Genomic DNA, 24,605 nt, shown 5'->3' with positions numbered 1-24,605 from the left:
TGTTGTATTCCCCAAGAAGAATAATACGCAAATATTCACAGTTAAAACTCAACATTGTCACGGGGGGAGGAGGGGGGGGGGGAGTGAAGGCGAGGTAAAACTTAGCAATCTTCTTAAGAGTTTTGGCGACGATTGTAGTTCTGCTCCGTTTATCAATTCCGACTTGCATAAAATGTAGGAAAATGAACAAGAAAAGCCCACCATGTACATTTCGGTGATTTAGTTATTCATTTTCATTTTGTCAACGGTTACGTAGTGGGGCCCCCAGTGATGCGATTACTTTGCTTTTACTGAGATCACTGAGAAACGCCGACCTTTACAAAAGTAAAAATTAACACAAATTTGCTTTGTTTTGCTATAAGCTAAACGCGCATCGTGGTGAACGTCTGATTTTGAGTTTATCTAGTCATCCAATGATGCTGCACAAACGCTATTGACAGTTCTTAAGAAACGTAAAAGGATACAATGTTTGAAAGAACAAAATTAAAAACGATAATCCGGGTAAACGTTGAGACAGGTACTCTCAGGCAGCAATCCATTCTTCAATTTCCGTCATTTCTCAAGTAAACGGCATCTTACAACAGGGCACATTGGATGCTTCACGAAAGCGCTCATGAACAATGACTAAGAGGTTTGTACTAGTCCACATTGCCACTGGCACCGCATTAACTATCGCCACTAAAATATGTCTTTTCCATCGTCTTCGCCAAACAGCAAGGACAGCAATATTCTGATAACGAGTGGCTCTCGCTATAGAGCCACTTGTAAAGGCCCACTCAGTTACAAGGGATACTGAAGTGTGGATAGCAAATAACCGAAATAAATCGAAGAGGGGCTTGTTTTTCAAGAAAATAAATTGATACAAGTATAAGTACCCATTAACAGACAAACAACATGCCCATGATAGCGATAACAGCCATTAGTCTCTCACGACGAGGAGTACGAAAACTTCCCCAAGGAGCTGATGTTCTTTTCCAAACCATATGACAAATGTGATTAATCACAGCCATGGTGCTTCGTTCTATGACTTCTGCAGCGCCGTGAATGATTCCAAGAATAGCGATGGATTCTAAATTCTCAAGATCCGCCTGTAAAACTCGAAAGATAAGCGCGGAGCCAAAATACAACGCCGACAACAACACATTGTTATAAAACCGCTGAGCGCAAATTCTCGATATTACTTTGAGGACGATTCCAAGAAGAGGAGCGAACAGTCCAATTAACAGTTTTCCAGTCGCATTTTATTGTTTGTATGCTGGATAGATCAGTGAGGCTACGATAAAGAAGGTAAAGAAACAGAAACAACCTGGTACTATCCGTTTGGAAGAACAAAGTGAGCTTTTGCCTTGAACGTGAGCAGAAGTGATTGGTTAAGAGATAAATTTGCAGACATTGGTTTATAAGAAAAATAGTATTGAGGGGAATCTTTTGTACATTAGCAATGTTCGAATATGATATTCCGATTGCTTGTAGAACAACACGATAAATTGCATCCAAAGTGTATGTAACAAAGCACACAAGAAGCAGTTTCTTTTTTACTCCCTTCAGCTGAAACGGGCGAAAAAAGAAATAGTGTGAGTACAAAGAACCAAATATAAAGAAAAGCACAAGAAATCACATCAGGCATGGATCTAATCCACTGCGTTTGAATTGAAATTGAGTTCCTTGGGTAAAACTGACAGTTTTGCACCGTTCTAAAAGAGAGATAAACAGCCAGCATGTATAGTGCACCAACCATTGTCGCGGCTAGTAGTGAAATCAAAGCTCCAGCGTACATTGATTTACAAACTGTGCAGAGAGCAGACGGTCTCTGTCGCTTCCACGCCATGGCTTTGTCTTCATCTCGCTGATCTCCTTGTCTTTCTTCGTTTTCCTCTGGTGCACACGCATCGATAACTCCAACATGAAGACTATTAGAACCTAGATAGTCCAAGCTTACAATACAATACAATACAATACAATACAATACAATACAATACAATACAATACAATACAATACAATACAATACAATACAATACAATACAATCAATACAATACAATACAATACAATAGAATGCAATGCAATGCAATGCAATACAATGCAATGCAATGCAATGCAATTCAATGCAATACAATACAATACAATGCAATGCAATGCAATGCGCGCACAGATCAAAATTTTACTTCTGTGAATGAACATGCGACGTTCGATGGTGTTGTTTATTTCTGTTCATTTGAGTTTACAAAGCTTCTGACATTGTTCGAGAAACACTAATAATATTTGTTTTGTGGTTAACATGTATACCATATACCGCGGATACAACTTTTTCTTGAAGGCAAGCGAAAAAGAGTAATTACTTACATTCGATGAAGAGAAATTTACTTAAAAGACTTTTCCTTTAGTGTGTAGACGGCCAAGGTAAATAACAATGACCTTACATTCCAATAAATTATGGAATTTTCGAAGCAAAAGAATCTGATTTATTTGGACTACTTCCCTTTTCAGCCGCTTTGAGATGCTTTCGCTTTGCGAAAAGTTTTTTTTGTTTAAATTAGCATCATCTCTAATGCCGAAATTTTCACCTTCGCGCCTCTCCAGAAAATACCTTCTCAAGCCATTTCGGTAGGCTGTCAAACTTGCTGGCTCATATTCCTCGCCGAAAGTTTCTTTTCTGGTGTCTCTTTTCTCTAGAAAAAGGGTGCTCCAAGAGCTCTGCTTTGTTGTCTTTCATGGTTCTGGTCTGTCAATTTGATCTTCTTGTACGGTAGCGCAAGCGCTGAACGGCAGACTCGGTAATTTTTACAGTATTCTTCGCCGATTGGTTTATTTCAAATTTTTTAAACTCTTCGGCATCTAAGCTAGGATAACAATGCTCTTTTTTCGTTTTGGGGTACTGTTATTGTTGCTATTTTTATTCTCGCTTCTGGTTGTGAGGTCTATTCATCACTGTTTCCATGTTGTTGTCTATCTCGCGGCGGCAAACAAATTTTCAATAAAGTTTGCTGGTAAAATGTTTAAACCTACTAGCTCGTCTATTTTATCAATAATAGGTACTTTATGGACTGTAATTTTTTTTCTTTGCATTTTCTTTGTTTTGACCTAAAGGTTAAAGCCAAAATTCAAATAACCCGCCACAGAGAAAATTTCGTGTACGGACGACTACATTGGGCACAGTTTGACTGAGATAAGAATTTCTCTTTCAGTCAGCGCACGATTTGTACTTTTTCCGTTTACTCTCGCCAATAAAATGTTTGTATCGCGATAAAAAAAAAAACTAAATATTTTGAGACGACATTACGGCTTTATAATGATGGCGTTGAGAGAATATATATTTCGTATTAGGCTCCGCCACTTCGCGACTCCGCCCAATACGGAATATATTTCCTCCCAACTAGCCGTCATTATAAAGCCGTAATGTCCTCTTAAAATTGAATTTAGTTTATAATATTGTGAACTTTGAAAGGGGAGTAGAGAACTGCGTGCTATCTTACTCCGAATACATGGTGTCCTTAAGAATTCATCTGAATGTCGCTTAACTCACACTCTGCTAAGTTACTTTTAACCGACAGTGATTTCACCGCAATTCAAAGGTTCGAGGCAAATCTATATTCAGTTAAGTTTCAAAAAAGGATTCCACCATGTGGTTTTCGGTTTCGAAGCTGATCTTATTACAATAGATACTTCCTCTGAAGAATAACGAGTAGTATCCTGCGAAATCCTGCGGAATATCGCCTTACTCTAAGCCAACGAGGCCATAGGCCGAGTGGGCAAAAATCAGGGGATATTCCGCAAGATTGAACAGGATAATTGTTTTATTATTCAAGATATTCATAACAAAGCACCGTTTTATTGTACTTAGGAAACCTGGAGATGACCTTCATCTTGCCATTTTCCTTCCCGACACACGAAATTACGTATATCGCAGGATATCTGTTGACTACGGACGACGAATATCCAGTGCACCATAAACATATTCCAGGGCATTGCTACATTGTGTTGAATAATGACCATTGATGGCGGCGATCATGGTCGTAATTCGTTTTTCCTTCCAAAGCGATTTCACAAGAATCAGAAGCTCACGGAAAGAAGCTAAGTTTTTTGTCGACTTCTTGTCTTTATAAGTACTTTGCATTGGTCATTGTCCTCTTCCTTTAGAATACTTCTTAATTTTCTTCTTCGAAGAAAATTTTGTGGGCGCGTACACGTCGGATATTAGCTTAGTATATATAGAGGATATTACATGGCCGCGCGGAGATACGAAATTTCTCTTCGAGTGTTGAAAAAATATTTCACGAGTGAGCGCAGCGAACAAGTGAAATATTTTTCAAATCACAATTTTCTTTGTTCTTTGTTTCAAAAACTAAGGTTTGAAATTGATGTATATAAGCTTACAGTCAGTTGTATGTATCAATCGTAAACCAGGCCGCGGTTATGTCAATACAAAGTAAGACTTAAGCGAAAAGGCCACAAATAAAATATATATAAATAGAAAACGTATAAACAGGTAGGTCCCTGGTATAAACTTAAAGGGGAAGTATCATGGGGTTTTTGATATCTTTTGTTAAAAATGATGAAATAATACCTTCAATCAGCTGCCAAATAATTCTAGAATGACGAGAGGAAAGAAATCAACTCAATTCTTGAAAGGAACAACTCGTGATCTGTTCTAGTGCATTTTGGAAACAAAAATGCGAAAACTTGAAAAACATTAGGCTAATATTTTTCAAGTTTCAATCCGTAACGACCTTTTCTGTTTCTGGCCAGAGGCACTAATCGGCAGTTTTATTGTACTGGGGTCATAATTTATAACAAACTTGACACTTATTTCCTTGTTTCTGCTGACGGTAAAACATTTTTGCGTTTTGAAATAACAGCAAATTTGCGTGATACTTCCCCTTTAAGGCATATTAAATATGGTTAGAAATTTGGCTTGCAGTAACAAGTAAATCTGAACATACTGTTCTATTAAGCTTACTCCTGGCTTTCATCGCTGCGTTCAACTACCCTCACACAACTCGACGTCGTACGCAGTTTTCCTCTTTGTATTGGGATTTTCTTGTTCTTCTACGGATTCGATCAGTTTCTTATCTGTGATCTCGACAAATCTGCTTGTGCTTGTCTCCATTTTAGCAAAAACTTAACTTCGACTCGCGAAAAGACCAACTCAAAAACTCCCGAAAGATTTAACGACAGCCAAACGGCGGAAAACCCTTCGGAAAGCCACAAGTGCTTCACCAGCGCGCGAAAATACTGCGAGTTGATTGGTCAAAAATGATATCACACATGTGTGGATAAAAATGATATCGCCACTGGCGGGATACCGTTTTTATCCATTTGCTACCACTCGGTATACCACTAATAAAATTTTATATAATAATATTAGATATTTCGTCAGAATACGCGAATCTTACTGGCTGAATTGTTATTGCCTATTTTAAAGTGCCTATCACCCCTACCCAATTCCTTTCATTCTCAAAAGTAGACGTAGAAAGTAAGCCAAAACAAGCAAAATAATGAGATTTGAAGTTATTCTCGATTTTTAAAACGCGATCGAAATCACAATTTCCGAAGTTAAAACCGCGCCATTAGAGGACTGGCACTAGTGAGTTGTGACGTCGACCCGGTATCTCGATAACAAGCACACAACAAAACAGTAGTGAGTCGGAGTGAATTCTACGCGAGCTGTTTGGGTTTTTCTGGCCGATTTTTTTGCCCAAAAGCCGAACACTGATACCGAATCCGAGCAAAGGTACAACTCAGATGATTCAGAATTTTACTACAACTCTGGCTACGTGATTGACGCGACGATCAAGCACGTAAAATAGGAATGAAAGGCCTACACAACTCCTACTTGCATGTTTAGCGCTTCTATCTCAGTCTTTTGATCAATTTAGCTTCTTGTATGTTTACAGCGGGTTGGCATGACGATTTGAAGGATTTGTACGATAATCATAGAACAAAACCATGTGCTTAACTGTAGCATGTTTTGTATTTTGATCTCAAAGGACATTTTGGGTTTAGAGTTCTGCGTTTAGCGCCTGTTTATTTCACCTCTTGTTGTTTCTGTTTAGCCGCTGTCGTTCTTATGCCATTTCATTTTACTAAGTATTAAGATCTAGTTTGGCTCGTTTCAGTTCGCGGTCCGGTGACAGTACAGCTTCTAGTTAGGATTGAACCGTGTGATAATCTTTAACCTCCGAAAGCGACCGCTATTGTTGTTATCTTTGTTAGGATTCAACTGTGTAATTACATCAGTTGTTTATCTTACAGTTTTTGTATTGCGGGGCCCGGCCATTTGTTTTTGTGGCAAGATGTTGTGTCTCGAATCGTTGCTATTTGTTTTTTGATCCTTTCTCTAGCACTGTAGATTTCTTCGAGAGCTATGCAATGCGTGAAATTGAGGGCTTAAGTTTGTTTAGTTACGGCTTCGTTTTTGCATGACCCTTTGCATCGCCTCGCTTCGCTCCGCTCTGAGGTTTGTGTTGGGGGAGCTTGCTATTTTCTAAATATTTGAAATCTTTCGGTTTTAAAGAATATTTTACTGGGGCCCAAGGGAAGTGTAAATAAGCAAGACTTTTCCTATGAACAAGAAGCTTGCCTTTTGTCAACGAAACCACCACATCAAATTTTACTTCGCAGCAACATGCGGACCGCTGAGGAGACATTTTTCGTGGCGTGAATATAAGCTTGTTCATTTTGTCTTTTAGATGAAATTGGTCTGGTAGTAAGAGAAGCAAAACCGCACAACATTTGAAAAGCTGTTGCGTGTGTTATTTTTCAAAATATCTCGATTTCCAGGTAAGAAAAGCCGACCTTTTGAGCAGTATTTTGAGCAGTATGTCAATCGACCGAGATGTTCGATTGACTCTTTACGTCGTTCTTCACAGACAAATTCAAGGCTGAAGCTTTTTTAAAAAGAATGATCTGTTCTTCTTGGAAAGCCTACTCCCAAATTTATACACGTGGAATTGAGAAAGAAAAAGAACTAGCTTTATCATGTCACTGCGGCCCTTCATCCGCTCGCCAACAGACAGCAGTCTCAGAAGTAAGAGACTCCATTCGCCTCTTCGCATTCTTGTGAGTCTAGACCAATTATAAATTAAAATAAGTTTACTATTTCAGTAGGTTTGTTTTGGCTGCACCTATTAGCTTAAATAAAAAAATGGAAACATTTCTTACCGCTCGTTCACGTCGATGTTTGGCAATGGTATAAGTCTTGTCAGGGGTTAACTCTCCCCACCCTCTCGGGCTACTCTTCAATTTGGGTATATTACTTGCAACGTGCTGTGCCGCTGATCGCTTCCATTAGGAACTTTCTTCTGACATCGTCTACGATCAAAAATTGATTACCTTTCAGATTGCACAGGGAAAGGAAAAGGAAACACAGGAAGATCAGTAAATTAAAAATAGAGCAAAGACTTGGAAGCCATCCAGGCCATCAATTCCTCATACTGTTTATAAAACAATGTACATTGGAGATTTGATTCCACTTCTAACCGCTACTACCATTGGTACAGTATACATGCTGACATGTTACTTATAACTTACGGAACTCAATTGTCAATTTCACACCGCTGAATCAATCCCACTACAAGTGCAATGGATGATGACCATTCAAAATAGTGTTATATCTATTTTTCTCCTTATCTGTTTGGTAGACTAGATTGCAAATCTGCTTTTCCTTTTTTGCCATTTCAATTAATGGGGGTGAGGAGAAAACTGGTTCTAGTTTCCATTCTTGTTTATTGCCTCGATGCCGTATACCGTGTTTCTCTACAAGCTCTACTGGTATCTCATTCCGCCATTTCAGTCTCACAAAAGATTCCACTCAACCTTCTGTTTCTGACCAGCGTATGATTGCAAGTCTATCTTGTAACGAATCACCTGTGCACACGGTCACGAAGAGAGAAGCTGACTTTTTCCTTCCAACTTTTAGTACCCGGCTGGTTTTTTCTTTATTACCATTACTATAACCTCATTAATTTATCCAGCGTATAACAACCAAAACAAAGAAGGTAAACTGTTAATTGCACTCTTTTCTCCTCTCACTGGAGTCGTTCTTAAAGTAATCTCCCGAGTTTGCGTTCAACGGATGCATAACGCCACCCATCCAGCATATTCGCATGTCTTGTTGGCACCACTGTATTTTGGCTCAGCGGTTTTGTTTAGAGTTTTACAAGCAGATCTTGACCGTTTGAAATGGTTTGCTATTATTGGAATAATTCACGGCGCTGCAGAAGTCATAGAACGAAGCAGCGTGGTTTTGAGTGATCATATTTGTCACTATGGAAAAAACAATCAGCTCCTTGGGGAAGTTTTCGTACTCCTCGCCGTGAGAGACTAATGGCCGATATCGCCATCATGAGCATGTTGTCTGAATCAACTGCAATTGTAGCTGTTAACGGTTACTTATACTTGTTTCAGTTTGTTTATCTACAAAACAAACAAGTCCTTTTTTAATTAACTTGAACCATTTGCTGTTTATACCTCTGTTCAGTTGGTGATTGAATGGTTTTTCACCAGCGTATCTCTAGCGATCGAAACTCGTTACCAGAATATGGTCGTGATGGCTGTCTGGCGAAGACGATGGAAGAGTCATATATTTGTGGCGATAGTAAATGTGGTGCCAATAGCTATGTGTGTTACCTTGCTAGTTGTAGTACATGGGCGCGTTAATCAATCGGAAAGCCAGTCTTGCAAAATGCCTTTTTCTTGAGAAACTTGACCCAGTGTAGCAACACAGAGGACGCGCTGAGGAAAGAATCCGTTCAGATTTCTATGATTTCTGTCCACATTGGGCAGTCATCCTTTTTGAGAAATGAAACTCGATTAGTCAATTTCATGCGTGTTAGTTAGAAAGCAGCAAGCTGGATCTCTTTCAGCAGTTCCTAGTCCTGAAAGAGTTCGCGCGCGGCTACCTAGTCCGAGGAAGTGTGTTGTTATGATCGACTAGAATAGATCTACTAAAGCAGGCTTAGTAGTTGTTCATTGCAACTCGGCAGCCATTTGCTTATTGTAAGGCTCCTTCAAGTTTTTCGTTACGGGGTCATGTCTGTTGATTACAAGTCGGTAGTCTGCGAATATGATCACCTCTCATTACTCCCGGCAGGCAACCAAAATGTCGCTTGGGGTCAGGAATTGTTCGTTTACGTTTGGCAATGCTCGACATTGCCTGGCAAAATTAAAGTGGAAGAGCGTTTGTTTGCACATCAGAGAACTATAGTGTAAAGCCGCCGTTACACGTTGAAACTTTTAGCTGAAACTTGTGTGCAACGGCGAACGAGACTAGTTTCACGAAGTGGTGTTACACGGTGAAACTCTTGTTTTTTCACCACCCCCTCTCCCCCACGTATCTACGTGGCTACGCAGCTACGTGGCTACGCGGCTACGCGGCTACGTGGCTACGCAGCTACGTGGCTACGCCGCTAGCACGCTTCCTGTTTCCGCTCGTGGATTAAAGAACGAGATATATTCATGTGTAGGGCGTTTGTTTCGGCTCGTGGATTAAAGAACGAGGTATATTCATGTGTAGAGCGCTTGTTTCGGCTCGTATGCGTAGCTGCGTATCCACGTAGCTACGTAGCCGCGTAGCCATGTAGCTGCGTAGCCACGTAGCCACCCTTTTCAGCATTACTTTTGGATTGGCGGGGTATTCCCTAGTTAGCCTAGATTGGATTGTAACCACTGAGTGTCGACATCTTGAGATTTTTGTATGTGGGCCATTTTCCACGTACAGAGATGTAATTCTGTCCTCATAGCTCATTATGCGGCTTGGCTAGCCAATCAGAGACTTACTCTGGTACCTTAAGTTCGCCTTAAATCCCCGGGGTTTGGGAGGGGGGGGGGGGGGAACTCTCATATAAAATTGATGGGATGATCGTTGTATCTTTTAGCGGTTAATATTTGTGGCTTGGCACCCCTCAGGGTGTTGAAATCTAAAATTACTTTTCTCAGAGGCATGGTGGTGGTACTTTTTAGGGTAATGAGCCGAAAAATATGAAAGGAAGCAAATGTCAGCTGTCAACTGATTTGGTACCTCTTAGAGGTAAAAAAGTGTTCAGAGCATGCCCCCAAAACAGAATTCTGGTACCTTTTAGAGGTAAAATTTCCAACGATCATCCTCGTCACTTTCTATGGGAGTACCCCACCCTTCCCCCAACCCCTCCCGCCGGGCTTTTAAAAATCGCTTGGGTCAGAAAAAGCTCAAATTGCCCCTATAGGATAAACTTATCCATTTCAATAAAAACAAATATGAATTTGAGAATGATGTATCAATTAGTAAATGACACAGGCATACTCGGAAAAAATTCCGAGTGCTCCTATCAGGAGTCGAACCTAAGACCTTCCAATTACTAGTTCGGATGCTCTACCACTAACCTACAGGAGACTCGTGGGAGGTAAGGCCATTAAACTAGGTTCCAATCCTGGCAGTATGCAGGATGTTTGTCCCATGAACCTAGTTTACACTCCTAGTTTTTACAGTCAATCCACTTCACACTGGACCGTTTTTTTTTAATTTCAACGGAGTCATGTCAGTTTGAACCTCGCCAACGAGATTTCAGAGTTCCCGTAAAGATTTCCCTAGTTTTATTGACGGTTTAAAGTTACGAATTTTTCTTTACATTGCAGCATTAAGTATTCCAAGAATAACATATTGTTTCTCAAGTATTTTGAGACTTTTTTTTTTCAGTTAATCCGTCTTTTTCAGAACGATTTTCAGGGAAATGTTCAGATCAACATTCCATTCAAATGCCGGACATTACAAATAGGAATTTATTTTTATTTCATTCTCGGAAATACTGGTCACGCGTGACGTGGATTGACTGTAATTCCTTGGCAAGATTCACAACTAGTCACGATTAATCGATTATTGTGGAATCGATTTAAGGTTTGACAGTCAAAAACGCGCTCATTAGCAGTTTTCGGTTTCCGACTGGAATATAATTATCATGTCGGTCATCGCCTGAATATCAGTTTCTTCTGATCTCAGGTTTCAGTGTCATTTGTTAATGCCTTTCCTTTAGACTGATATCTTTCAATTCTCATTACATAACACTAATTGACAGTTTCGGTGGTAATATGCTATGTCACTCAACGCGAACATTTCAGTTTCCATCACTCATTTTAATTGTCATTCCCCAATTTCTTTAAGAGCACCAACTAAAACAGTGTTATTAATATTAATTGTTATACTGATTCAGTAATCAAAATGAGTGGCAGTACACTGATAGAGTTTTTTGGCCACATCGTGTTCAGTTTTACCCGGGGAGTAACAGAGCACTACAACCCGGAAGAACCTGAATTCACCGCGGAGTCGTTCGGATACAGTCCTCTTGAAAGCACAGGACGAGAGTGGTATTGTCATCCTGTTCAAGAGCTTATTTACCAAGAATACAGCGACAGAGAAGCCAGTAGCTCGGACCACTATCTTGGATCCAGCAGACTTAATGTAAGGGTTATCGACGTATGTACAGTGGAGGAAAATGAAAATGAAGCAATGGATAACGATCAGGAAGATGAAGATGGAGCCATGGCATGGAAGCGGTTTAGACCATCCGCTCTCCGTACACTTTCTCAATCAATGTGCATTGGAGGATCGATTTCTCTTCTAACCGCTACTATCATTGGTTTGTTATACATCCTGATCTCTTACTTATGCTACAAAACTTTACTCAACTGTCAATTTCAGACCGCAAACTTGATTCCAGTACAGGTGCAATGGATGAGAACTATAAGTGGCGTAATTTCTACTTTCTTCATATACTTGTGGTATTTTGTAAATCTCTGTTTCCTTTTCCGTCCATTTCAGTTAATGGGGGTGAAGAGAAAACTGGTTCTAGTTTCCATTCTTGTTTATTGCCTCGATGCACTTTACCGTGTTACTTTACAAGCCTTAGAAAAATCTCACTCCTTCATTTCAATACCGCTAAAGATTCCACTCAACGTTATATTTCTGATAAGTGTTTGTTTACAAATCTGTCTGGTAACGAATCACGTGTGTACGCGGTCAAGGAGAGAGAAGCTGACTTTGTCCTTCCAACTTATTGTACCCGGTTGCTTTTCTTTCTTTATTTCCATTATTGCAGCCTCCTTAATTTACCCAGCGTATAACAGCCAAAACAAAGAAGGCAAACTGTTAATCGCACTCTTTTCTCCTCTCATTGGAGTCGTTGTTAAGGTAATCTCACGAATTTGTGTTCAACGGATGCATAACCTCACCCATCCAGCATTTTCGTATGTTTTGTTGGCGCCGCTGTATTTTGGGTTAGCGGTTTCGTTTCGAGTTTTACAAGCGGATCTTAGCCGTTTGCAATCGATTGCGGTTATTGGAATAATTCACGGTGCTGCAGAAGTCATAGAACGAAGTACCATGGTTTTGGTTGATCACATTTGTCACACGCTGTGGAAAAGACGATCAGCTCCTTGGGGAAGTTTTCGCACTCCTCGCCGTGAGAGACTAATGGCTGATATCACCATCATGAGCATGTGGTGTGAATCAACTGCTATAGTGGCTGTTAACGGCTTCTTATATTTGTATCAGTTTGTTTATCTACAAAACAAGTCCCTCTCCGATTTACTAGAATCCTTTGCTACTCATACCTCAGTTCAGTTGGTGATTGAGTGGTTTTTCACCAGTGTGTCTCTAGCTATCGAAACTCGTTACCAGAATATGGCCGTGATGGCTGTCTGGCGAAGACGATGGAAGAGGCACATTTCCGTGGCAATTGTAAATGCGGTGCCAATAGCTATATGGACTAGTGTTCACTTGTTAATTATAGTACATGCGCGCTTTCATGAATCGTAAAAATCTTACAAAATGCCTTTTTGTTGACAAAAGCGAGGTGTAGCAGCAATACACAAGAAACGCTGAAGGAAGAACGTAAATTGTTCAGATTTCTTCTATTTCTTTATCGCTATTCCATACCGTCTTTATTCCATGAGAGTCCCAATTTAGCAGAGAGACTCGATTAGTAGTTTTATTGATTGCTACTTTGTAGGCAGCAAGCTGGATCTCTCTTTGTTAACAGGCCCCAGGCCAGGTCTAAAAGAGTTCGGGCGCGGTGTCCTAGTCTGTAGAAGTGTGTTGGTATCATGGATTGGAAAAAAATCCACTAAGGTACACTGGGTAATCTAATGTGCATATAATTTTTGAAATACCATTTAAATTCATCCTTTCCGGTCGATATTAAATTTAAGCAAACTATAACCAGTTTACACAATAGAGAAGAATAGTTTGAAGTCCTTGTGGATAAAGACGTTTAGAATAATGATGCAGACTTATTATATGGAATAGTTTAAAATAATGTGTTAAACAAGGCAGTGAGTCAAATTTACATTCGGAAAAAGGGCTGAAAGCAAAGATGCAGCATCTTGAACGGCCATCGATGAGTACAAAACAAAATTAAATTGTTTTGGTTGTGCTTTATTTAGAAACATACTCGAGTATTCTGAATAACTGAATAACATAAAAAAGATTATATTCTTTATATTATTATTGTCAAAAGAATAAATGAGCTAGAATTAGTAGACGCTCCCGATGGTTTATTAGCAGCACGCATGAATTATTGAAAGTACGCAAATTTAATGACATTCTCTCAACTATCGAAACAATGGAGTTTTCTGTCGAGAAAACATTGGCCAATAGTTGCCCCTCAAAAAAAGATAAAAAAAAAATAATAATAATAGTAATAATAAAAAAATACTAGCCCTAAGACGCTAGGTTTAAAACGTCAACTTTCTAATGGGCCGAGACAGAAACATTCTATTGTCTTTATTGTTCAGATTAATTTTCTTCCGAACAAAAGTCAATGAAAGTGAAAATTTTTAGTTTATAAATTTGACCCTTAATGCAAGCAATCTGTTTGCTAATGAATTAGAAAAATTAAAGGCAGCTCTTTTTTTCCTGAGAAGAACTGCCAATCTGGGATCTTTCCCTGGATGGACTTCTGTGGCCTGCTCAAGTCCCTCTGCGAGTGAACACTATCACGTCTGCTGTCAATTTTTTAAAACCAATCAGATATCGGGAAAAATTTTGCTGTGAACTATAATCCTTAAAGACAGCAATAAAGCTACCTTTGTAAGTATCAAAATGTTTGCTGATCTCCATGGTAGTGAATACTTCATTTCCCAGATTCCTTTTCCCTATAAACGTGGTTGAGTTGTTGCAATTTTTTTATAATAAGAACTAATAAGTAAAGTCGATGGCGGATTAGAAACAAGAACACTGGGGTTAATTATGCGTTGCTTCCTGTTTAAAAATAAACCAAAAATCTTAATAACATTTGTGCAAATCGACCTCACTTGATCTGACGGTTTCAGTTTCTAGTTCAGTTTAATGCCCATCATCGCCAACATTTCAGTTTGTGATATTACTCTACAACTTTGAATATAAAATGGCTTCGAGAATTTAGATATTTTACTTTAGTTGAGTTTCCAAAAAATAAGCCTGATCTGAAATTCGCACAGATAAATAGATCGAGATAACATCGTTACGATATCTTTCATTATTAGAGTTATTTAGACTTAGAAAATTCTAGCTTGTTTCCAAATAATTAAACTACAACAAAAATATTCAATGTCTTGTCAGGTGTTTTGAGACCCAAAGCATGCACATGCGCATAGCTGACTGCAAGAGACAGTAACCAAAAGCAGAAGATCGTCTCAAAACACAATGAAAACTCGCCATTTTTAAAACAAATAAAATAGGTAGACCACTTTTTCCTTGAAAACGCAGTCAAAATGTTCTGTGCCTTGCGAAGGTAAGACAAAAATTAGCTCCTCCAAGCTTTTTGGCGGGCCCTTTTAAATTGGAGCAAACATGGCACATATTACAGTGATTAGAGGTGAATCTAGTCTGTAATGACAAACACTTTTTGTACAGATCACTTGCTGAAGTATCCAACACCTGTACACTGATAATATCTGGCCAAATATTTTTCTGATCAAATGTGGGGCCTCTGGTTGCAACAAGAGTAACATAAATAAACTTTTGACTGGTCTATATAATTTTTCTGTACATTTCTCATCAACTTTCTTACTGTTACTTTCCATTAAACCAGCAAAGATAGTGATATTAATATTACTTGTTATACCAATACTTTAGTCTAAATGGCTAGGAGGACGCTGATAGAAGTGTTTGGTCACATCGCGTTCAGTTTTACACGAGGAGTGACTGAGAATTGCAACCTGGAAGAACCCGAATTCACTGCAGTCTTTAGGTTACAATCCTCTGGAAAATACGGGGCGAAAATGGTATTTTCGTCCTGTTGACCAGCTTATTTGCCAAGAATACAATGACAAAGAAGCCACAAGCCTGAACTATATAGCATCCTGCAGTCTTCAAGTAAGGGTTAACGACGCATGCTCACCTGAAAAAAACGATAAAGTACACGGAATACTGTATTTCGTGGACTGGACTGTAGTGGACTGGATTTGTAAAACGAGGACTTGTAAAACGAGGACTTATAGAACGCGGATTTGTAAACAGTCACAAGAAAAGAAACAAAACAAAAGCAATTTTATTTGTTTGATGATTTATTATAAATCATGGCAAATTCTTTCGACTTTATACTCATAGATTTTATTTTCACTATCCTCCATGTCGCGCCTTGCATCCGGCCTGATTCACACCCCTGAAGTCAAAAAAGACGATCGCCTATTTTAACCTTCTTTGCAGACTCAATTTATACCGCCAGTAAATTTTCCGTCTGTAACGCAGGCTAGCTTCCTTGGGACACGGTTCTTTTCCTTACGTTAGTTTTTGTGTACCAAAAGACGTACATTGCTTTACACGTGTTAGTTAACCGCGTCATAACAGGCACAAAATCAAATGTTATCACAGATTATATCTTAACCAGAACTGCATGGTAAAACTGGTAATTGATATTGCTTATGACAGGTTATTGAAATTCTCAAGAATCACGACAGGTTCTTCGTATCCTTTCTTTTCTCTCCTCCCTTGAATTCGTTGACCTTTGACCGAAATAATTATGCATGATTTAATTTTGAGCGCGAAAGTTTCGAAAAGTTTGTACTGCGCGGGGTAGAGATGGCGGCTTTCAAGCTTCCGTCTCTCTCTGAAAAGCAAAGACGCCCTTTAGAGCTTCCAGAATTCTCATGGAATTCCATAATGATCAAAGAAGAGCTGGGAAGCGGTAGGTTTGGGTCCGTTTATTTGGCCGATTTCAAAGTTTCTGGCGAGCAACGCAGTGTTGTTATCAAGACATTGAAAGGTGAATGCGCAGAATCAAAGCGACACTTTCAGAAGGAAGCTGGAATTCTAAACAGTGTTAAAGGCCACAGAAATATTGCTCGTTGTTTGAGATTTTGCCAAGAGCCTCAGGCGATAATGATGGAATATTCGTGCTTCGACTTCGGTCCTTTTGGCGTGGAAAAAAAGGTGTTTATGCTTGAAGACTTTGTTCATTTTGTTGATGACAAATTTGACTTTTCATTATTTGCCGATGTGTTGGTAGTATGTGAAAGGGACGTGGTAACAGGGCTAGAGGTTTTACACAGAAGCAGAATTTCCCACAGAGACGAAAAAGTCTTAACTAAGTTGCATTTACAGTATGATGATTGCAGGCTATAGATTCTCCGAATTTCTGGGTCGCTGTGATTAATTAAACATGCGACAAAAGACATTTGTATAAAAGACTTGTACATTATCTCCTTGTTATAACCGCTGCTTATTTCAGGTTATGGAACCAGACATGGCTTAAAAAATATTGATGTGAAGAAATGTCTTCTCTCACCGTAGTTTGGAAGTTGTTGTTCTTGGTCATGAAATTCGAAAATTTAAAGTTATGACGTTACTAGCAAGTTATGGATAAGGGGCGCCTTCCATTCAAGAAAAAAAAAACCGGTTCAAGATTGCGGAATTTTTGCTGGTCTAATGGAACGGGTCCCTGAACTTGTGAATCACGTGAGGAGGCACATGGGGCATGCTGGGCTATTTGAAAATGTTTGAATGTTTTCGCGGCTTCAGAGGAAGATGATGCCGAGTTAAACTATTCTGTTAGCAACAGCGAAGACGATTTAAGAGCAATTCTCCAGGAAAGTGAAGCAAAGTTGGAAATGAAAATTTTTAACCCCCCTTCATTTTTTGTGTGGAGGTAGGTTACCTGGAGGGATGAAAAAAAAAACAGCCATATTTGGATCGGCAGGTGCTTTGTTGCCATGGAAACTGCACTTGATCACGTCGGCCTGAGGTCTATGTTTTAACCGAAAAATTCACTCTCAAATAGTAAAAATAAACGAGTCTGGTTCTCAAGTACATGTCAACCAATTCAAATGAAATTCATACAGATGGTAGAACCGCTCTCCCAGTTTATAAAATTTGCTGTTAGAGTATTTTGGGTTCTATAATCAAGAAGACCTTAGTCGTATTACTATGTTGCTTGTCGGCCATTTTGACAAGAAAGAAAAACAAGCACAACCATGTTCGTTATTTCTCCGAAAGTACTCTTTCCACATAAACTAAATTAGCAGCAGGGCTTATATAGATATTGAAGTTTATAAATATTATAAAATCTATTTGGGCAAAATTATATTCTGGCCATGGGTGTTGAAGACATCCGAGGCAAGTTGCAAAAAATTGCAAAATTGGAAATGTTGAGGTGTCCAGTATTTGGTTCAAACAGGCTTTAGATGGAGAATATCAGCTTCGGAGGTTTTTTCATTCATCTTATCTGTTATCTACATTTGATTGATTAGGTTTTGGCCAACCAATTTGATGAAATATAAATTAAAACAAAGCCTACCTTGCAACTTTTGGGAATTTCTTCAGGATGCTTTTGTCGTATAGGACGGGTCTCTCCTCAGTTCGGACGCTCCATTTTCTTGACCAAATCTTGCAAAGACTCTAGCGGAAAGGGCAAATCTAACTGGCTAGCCTCGCCGGACGTCTACTTTTAGACCAAAGATGATGATGCATTAACCCAAATAAAGAACAGTCGAACAGGTCAAACACAGTCGTGTGTCGAGTATCGAAATAATTCATCAATACAATCCATCCAGGAAGTTAAATAGATGCATCAAGATCACAGCTGAGCAAATGCATGTCTGCGACGATTCTGAATAACGTATTTGTCTAAATCGAGCCGTACATTCCGTGGTGCATGGTTGAGAAGCGAAGAATCGTTGTTTACGACCTGTTTACGACCAAACGTATGTAGACCGGAAATGCGAGTAGCAAAACTGCTGACCAGATGTAGTTTTAAATGCGATATACGCGCTTTTTGTTTGTTTGTTTTTGTAGCTTCGGCTAATTGTCGCAATGGCATTATCTCTTCTTTAGATATTTTTGGTACAATATATCATTGATAGGGGGATAAAAGGACGACTTTTGATCCGCTTTTATGACTGTTTTACAGTGGTGAATAAAGAGGACAAAATAAAAGCGCTTCACTAGTCGTTTTACGCAACCACATAAGCTGCCCATGTTTCCTGGGTTTGTTTGTTTGTTTGGTTTTTTTTTTAATTCATTGCTTATTGGATGTTAAGGATGGCCTGCATGTAAGATACGTCGCTGATCTGGGGCATTAGCGTACACATTAGAAGTTACGAAGTTGGAATTTTTGACCCACCTCTCCTCCAGAAATAAATAAGTCCTCTTCAAGCCGATAAATTTTCACATTCAGTTTCTAACACCTGCTCAAATTTTGGCATTTTTTCTGTTTATTTATTTATTTTTTTTTTGCTGTTGTTTTTTTTTTTGGTGGGGGGAGGGGTGACCGGACGTAAATTTGTGCCGTCGATCAAAAACACTGTAAGGGAAATTTGCATATCGTCGTGTGGAGGAAAATATCCTGGTCGGGACAATGGAAAGTTGGTCTCTTTCAAATCCCAAAAGGGACGTTTCGGTTTGTGGGTGCAGCGGAAACAATATAAAACTCAGTCAATGATTTCCAGGTACTTTGGATTGTTCAAAGGCATGCATTTGCTTTGCACAGCGATCTCGACACATTTACTTTACTTCCTGGCTGAATAATAGCGGAGCTTTCGCGCGCGCCGCAGGCACGCGCAGCGGAGCCCCATAGCTAAGAGAATTTGGTAACCCGTGAATGCGAGAAATTTCGGTTTGGATATGACGTCATTTCTGTCCATCCGACCGTCCGACCGTCCGTACGCAATCCCACAATGCTAATGCGCCCGTGTTTGTTTGGCTGGAAGTTGCATGGTGAGATAGTTTGGCAAGATGCGTTTACAACAGAAATGCTAAAGAACAAAAAACACAAAGACAATTTATACGTATTTGTTGGATATGTTGACAAATGTGGAAAGAAGAGAAAGAGAGAGAAAAAGAAAAAAAAAAAAGCGGAGACGATCAAGCAAAGTTGAACGTGGAAGAGAGCGACGGATAGCAAGTTAGAGCAGGCCGACCGGAAAAGAAAAGTAAGCTTAAGCTTAAAGAAGCCTCACATTTGCCTATATCACCCGTTCGTGATCAGTTATGGTAACTTTTAGAACTCTAAAATAGCTTTACATAGACACTTTAATCGCTTTCGATACCAGCAATATTCGAGAAGTTAATTTTGAAAAATTTGTTTCGTGGCCGTGTGTTTTTTCGTTCGCAGCGCACGGCCCTTAAACACGGAACGATCCTATAAAAGGGAAGGACACGCCCCCTTTGAAGCGCTTTGTTGGCTTCCAAACGGATCAGTATAATGGTGGATGACGTCGGTAACGGTCGAGGAAAAAAGAGCGAAGAACTATCGTTTGTAAAATCGAAGAGGGAATCGATTTTACAAAGTGAAAGTGGCAGCAATAAATTTTAAACTTCTATGCACAAGTCAAAAATAAAAACATCTAAACACATTTCGTACCTGATCATGAATATTTGCTAATTCGAAAAATCACCAAAGATATAAACAAAACACGACCCGATGTTGCTCTCATGTATCTTATTGATGAAATGATAATGGCAATGGCTCTCACATCAGTATTAAAATTAGCCAGTACCAAATATATCCTAAGTTTTATTATATAAAATAAGCAATAGAGAGGCCGGCTTCAAAAAGATTATCAGCTCCGTCGTCTTGCGTGCGATCGCTCGCCGCTTGAGACACTTCACTTTTCTCCTCCGGTTCCCGCTCCGTTGTTTCTTTTAGGCTTCGCTTCCGCGACGGATGTTACTAAAAGCGGGAACGGGGAACCGGGAACGGGGAACGGGGAACGGGAGTCTGGGAACAAGTGTACAGCGGTAATCCCTAAAAGAATTCAAAATAGGCTATTTAATGCAACTTAAAGAGCGCCTTTAAGGTTTATCTCAGATTTTTTAGGCAGATATTCAGGGTTAAGTTTCATAACAGGAATTAAGAGTGATTGTCAGTAAGAATCAGAGAAATCGTGGCCAGGGTCAAAAAATCGATTTCGCTTATACTTTGTCAGTTTGAAGGCCTAGGTAAGTAACTGAAGGATATACAGTTGGTTTTTTTTAAAAATATTCCACGGAAAACTGTCATCTTACGGGAAGCTCGGAACTCGAAATTTTACACTTTTCAGCTTCTCGCTACACAGACGTTTACATAGCTGCAAATCTTTCCTAGGTATAATTGAATACATTGATTCCTCGTCAGTCAAAACATTTTGCAATTACTTTCATCTCTACTCGTTTGTGAGCGAACTGTGCTCGGATTAAGCAGACACACTTTTCTCAATTACGCAAAAGTAAAATAATCCAAACCCAGCGAGGAAAAAAGCTGACCGGTAGTGGCTCAAATGCTCTGGTATTTTAACAAAAGACAGTTGATTTTTGGGTTTGCGGTTTTAACTCTTTAGGATCTAGCAGCACTTTCGCACGATCGCCGATCAAAGTTCAATAAAATTACAATTCAGTGCCTTTGAAATCTACAACTCTCCAGCGCGTGTAGAGAACAATGCAATATTTGCTTTTCGTGGGAGCAGTGACTTCCGATTGGCTATCGAATGGTGATCAAGCTTCTCATCCTTTATAAAATTAATGTTAATTGTTCCAGATTGTACTGCTGTTCTGACTTATTTTAAAACAACGCATATAAATATCTGTTTGTAGTCAATTCGATCGTGACACAGATTGGGGAGCGAGATAGATTTAATTTCATCTCGTGGTAATTTTGGTGTTTGTTAGTTTGTTTTACCTGTGAATACAGTAGTTAACATCAATATATTTTATAAAACGTTAAAAGAGTTTAAACCCTCATTTTTATATAACCTTTGGCCGAGGAGTTAATTTATTCTATTTTGCCTTTTTATGTAGAGTTGTAGATTTCAAAGGCACTGAATTGTAATTTTATTGAAATTTGATCGGCGTTCATGCAAAAGTGCTGCTAGATCCCAAACCGCAAACCTAAAAATAAATGACTGAACTGTCTATTTTGAATTCTTATAGGGATTTCCGCTGTACAGTCGTTCCCAGACTCCCGTTCCCCGTTCCCCGTTCCCGGTTCCCCGTTCCTGGTTTTAGTAACAATATAAACATCCTTCCGCGACTTTGTGTCTTTACTTATCTCTCCCCCACTAAACGACACAAAGGATCGAAGCGATTCCATCTCGGAAGCCGGTTTAAGAAAAACAACCTATTTCGAGACAGAATTTGTTTATCCTAATCATTTCGGAAATATCTCGAAAGGATAAGATTTTACCAGCCGATAAATGAATTTCCGATCTCAAAATAGACGGATAACTTAACTTTCTAAATTCTTCTCCTGTAGCCATATTCGTTGGATTGATTTTCAACAAAATAATTCGAACTAAAACAGCTTTTCCGTCACGTCCTTTCGAATTAATGTTGCGGGAACTTGAACGTGCTAAAATAAGATTTTTTGGTAATCAACCAATCCGATACGCGCGTTTTGGATTTTTGATTGACAGTCTGAACCGTTCAGCCTGGTCTTATAGGATCGCTCCGTGTTTAAGCTTACAAATGTGTTTGTAAACAAACACAAGTTTCAAAGCTCTGAAATAATTCTACCAAACACCAAAGAGTACGTTTCGGTATTCTCTTTTTCTTAAACTTAGAGACTAGAATTATTAAACTGATTAAGAGCAGAATTGACACAGTTTTTAATATCCAATAATTTTTCGCCGGGAGCTTACTTGCTCTCGCAAAAAATACCATGTTTACGTGATTACGACGGCCGTTTCAACAGATCATTTGTAAACCAAAAAGGTTTCTTCCCGGAAAAAAATCGATAACTTTCCTTTATGTTACGTGTTTCAAGCTTTACACAGATATTTTAATCGTTTATTAAATTCTCGATACCATCGATATTCGTGTCGAAATTAATTTTTGAACATTTTCTTTCGTGGCCGTGTTTTTTTCATTCGCACCTTTCGGCATGTGTTTGTAAACACACATAAGTTTAAAAGCTCTGAAATAATTCTACCAAACACCAAAGACTATTTTCCCGTATGCTCCATTTGTTAACCTTTATTTAGAGACTAGAATTATTACTGTAGGACCAGAATTGACACAGTTTTGGATTTCCAAACATTTTCCCCGGGAGCTAACTTGCTCTCGCAGAAAATGTCATGTTTACGTGATTCCGACGGCCGTTTACAGATCATTTGTAAACGAAAATGCTTTCTTCCAGGCTACAATCGATAATTTTATTTCTGTTATGTGTTTAAAGCTTTACGCAGATGCTTTTATCGTTTATTAAATTCTCGATGCCATCGATATTCGTTTAGAAATTAATTTTTGTACAATATTGTTTCGTGGCCTTGTTTTTGGGGACTTTACGCAGCGCCAACGAAAACGTCACTTGAAAATACAAGTTCGTGTTACTTGTACTACTTTGCGCTTATTCCAATTTGTTCAACTTATACAATGTGGCCGAACTATCCAGTAACAGAACTGGTGGGAACAGTGTTCAAGTTAGCACAGAGAATGAAAATTTACTGTCATGTGCTCACGTTCTCCATAAAACGTTGAATTTGGGCATTTCACGTTGTTGTTTGGCCCAGGATGGCAACGAAATGTATCAAAATTTGTAATGCACGTGCACAGCATTGTTTAGCTCATTAAGCCTTTTCTTTATCGACGTTTTCGTTGCCGTCGGCGTCGTGTTTGTGTAAAGTCCCTTTTTTCATTCACACCACACGGCTCTCATGCGTTTGTAAACAGACACAAGTTTAAAAGCTCTGAAATAATTCTACCATACGCCAAAGACTATTTTCCCGTATTTTCCATTTGGTTGACGAGACTAGAATTATTACTATAGGAGCAGAATTGACACAGTTTTGAATTTCCAAACATTTCCCCCCGAGCCGGTAACTTGCTCTTACACAAAAAAATATTATGACCTGTAATTCGACGGCCGTTTACAAATCATTTGTAAACGAAAATTCTTTCTTCCAGTACATGTATTTCCTTAGATTGGTTCTCGCAACCGTTAAACAGAGATCTCGACTCGTCTTGAAAAGATGGGGAAAACCACCTGAGAAAATCCGAGTTCGGCTAAAGTGCCTTGAGAAATTTTAGCTATCTGGCAGACAAAAAGATAGACGGAACTCGTACAAAGTAATTGTTCTCAGAAACATCAGATCTAGAAACGCTTGAAAAACCGTTTAGTTTCATAAAAGATCCAGAGTTCTTGCAAGCAACAAGGCACTAGATGTGTTTGTCAAAACACTGAGGAAAGATCGTGAAATTGCTTGCGTAGTAAACAAAGAAACACTCACCCGAGAAATCGTTGAAAAGCATTTCCAGTCTTTCAGCTAGGCCCACCTGACACAACAAATCCTTCGCAGCTTCAAAATACTGCTTGGCGTTAGCTTTTGGAGCTAGAAATTTGTAGGAAATCTTGCCGGAGCGATTGGCTCACAAGACGAGTACTCAATTTTTTACTGAGCTTGATGCAAAACGCTCTCGATTTCATTCAAACTTGAACAAAGCTGCCACTTTCATTCATGCCGGTCCGCGCGCTGGAAAATGTTGCAAGTTTATTTTTTTTTTGACAAATAAAGTTCAGCTTTTCTGCTATAAATGTGTGCTTTGTCATCAATGTGTTTAATAATAAAACAATTATCCTGCTCCATCTTGCGGAATATCGCCTGATTTTAGCCAACTCGGCCTACGGCCTCGTCGGCTAAGTATCAGGCGATACTTGTTCCGCGCGATTTCTCAGGATAATTGCTAATTGTAAGAAGAAGTAGCGAGTTGAAAGCACTTGCATGGTCGCCATGACTGATTTCAGTTTCTCAACTGAACAAATGTCAATCCTATCCAAGTTTTTAGCTTTGACACAAATAATCCGGCTTTTGCTGATTCCTGTAAGAAACACGAAAACTAACGTTTAGGAATTCCCTTTCTAGCTGCAGCACTTGATTTCCATGTATTTGTGGTACAAACAACCCGGCTTAAACAGTCGAACACCAAAGAACTTGAAAGAAGTCGTTGTTTCTGGACACAAAATTAAGAAAGCAACGGAATGTAGAACTGGCGTGTTCAGCCAACCTCCATTGTAACAAATCCGCATTCAAAAAAAATTTGCCCTCTGCATTGCATCGTTATTGTCTGGGCAGTTTGCTGCATATGCACTAAAAGTATAACTGCAGAAAGGATGAGGAACTGGTAAGGTTATTACGTTCATACACTAAGCAGATTTTTATAAATGCTATGAAAAAAATTGGAGCTCCGCT

The 24,605-nt window shown here is 39.2% G+C and overlaps 1 protein-coding gene and 1 pseudogene across 1 annotated transcript; one reads left to right on the top strand and one right to left on the bottom strand.

The window, feature by feature from the left end:
• Positions 1-559: 559 nt before the first annotated feature.
• LOC146487938 (uncharacterized) lies at positions 560-5,106 on the bottom strand (annotated as a pseudogene).
• A 5,672-nt stretch (positions 5,107-10,778) lies between these two features.
• LOC146487937 (uncharacterized) lies at positions 10,779-13,244 on the top strand. Its single transcript, XM_085124198.1, has one exon. It carries the CDS (start codon positions 11,191-11,193, stop codon positions 12,784-12,786), a length of 1,596 nt encoding a protein of 531 aa, XP_084980324.1. The 5' UTR covers positions 10,779-11,190; the 3' UTR covers positions 12,787-13,244.
• The last annotated feature ends 11,361 nt before the right edge of the window (positions 13,245-24,605 follow it).

Source organism: Pavona decussata, unplaced genomic scaffold (genome assembly GCF_977016875.1).
Source record: "Pavona decussata unplaced genomic scaffold, jaPavDecu1.1 SCAFFOLD_12, whole genome shotgun sequence".
NCBI classification, from domain to species: Eukaryota; Metazoa; Cnidaria; class Anthozoa; order Scleractinia; family Agariciidae; genus Pavona; species Pavona decussata.
Note: the sequence above shows the minus strand (reverse complement) of the source record. Positions and strands in the feature narration are given on the sequence as shown.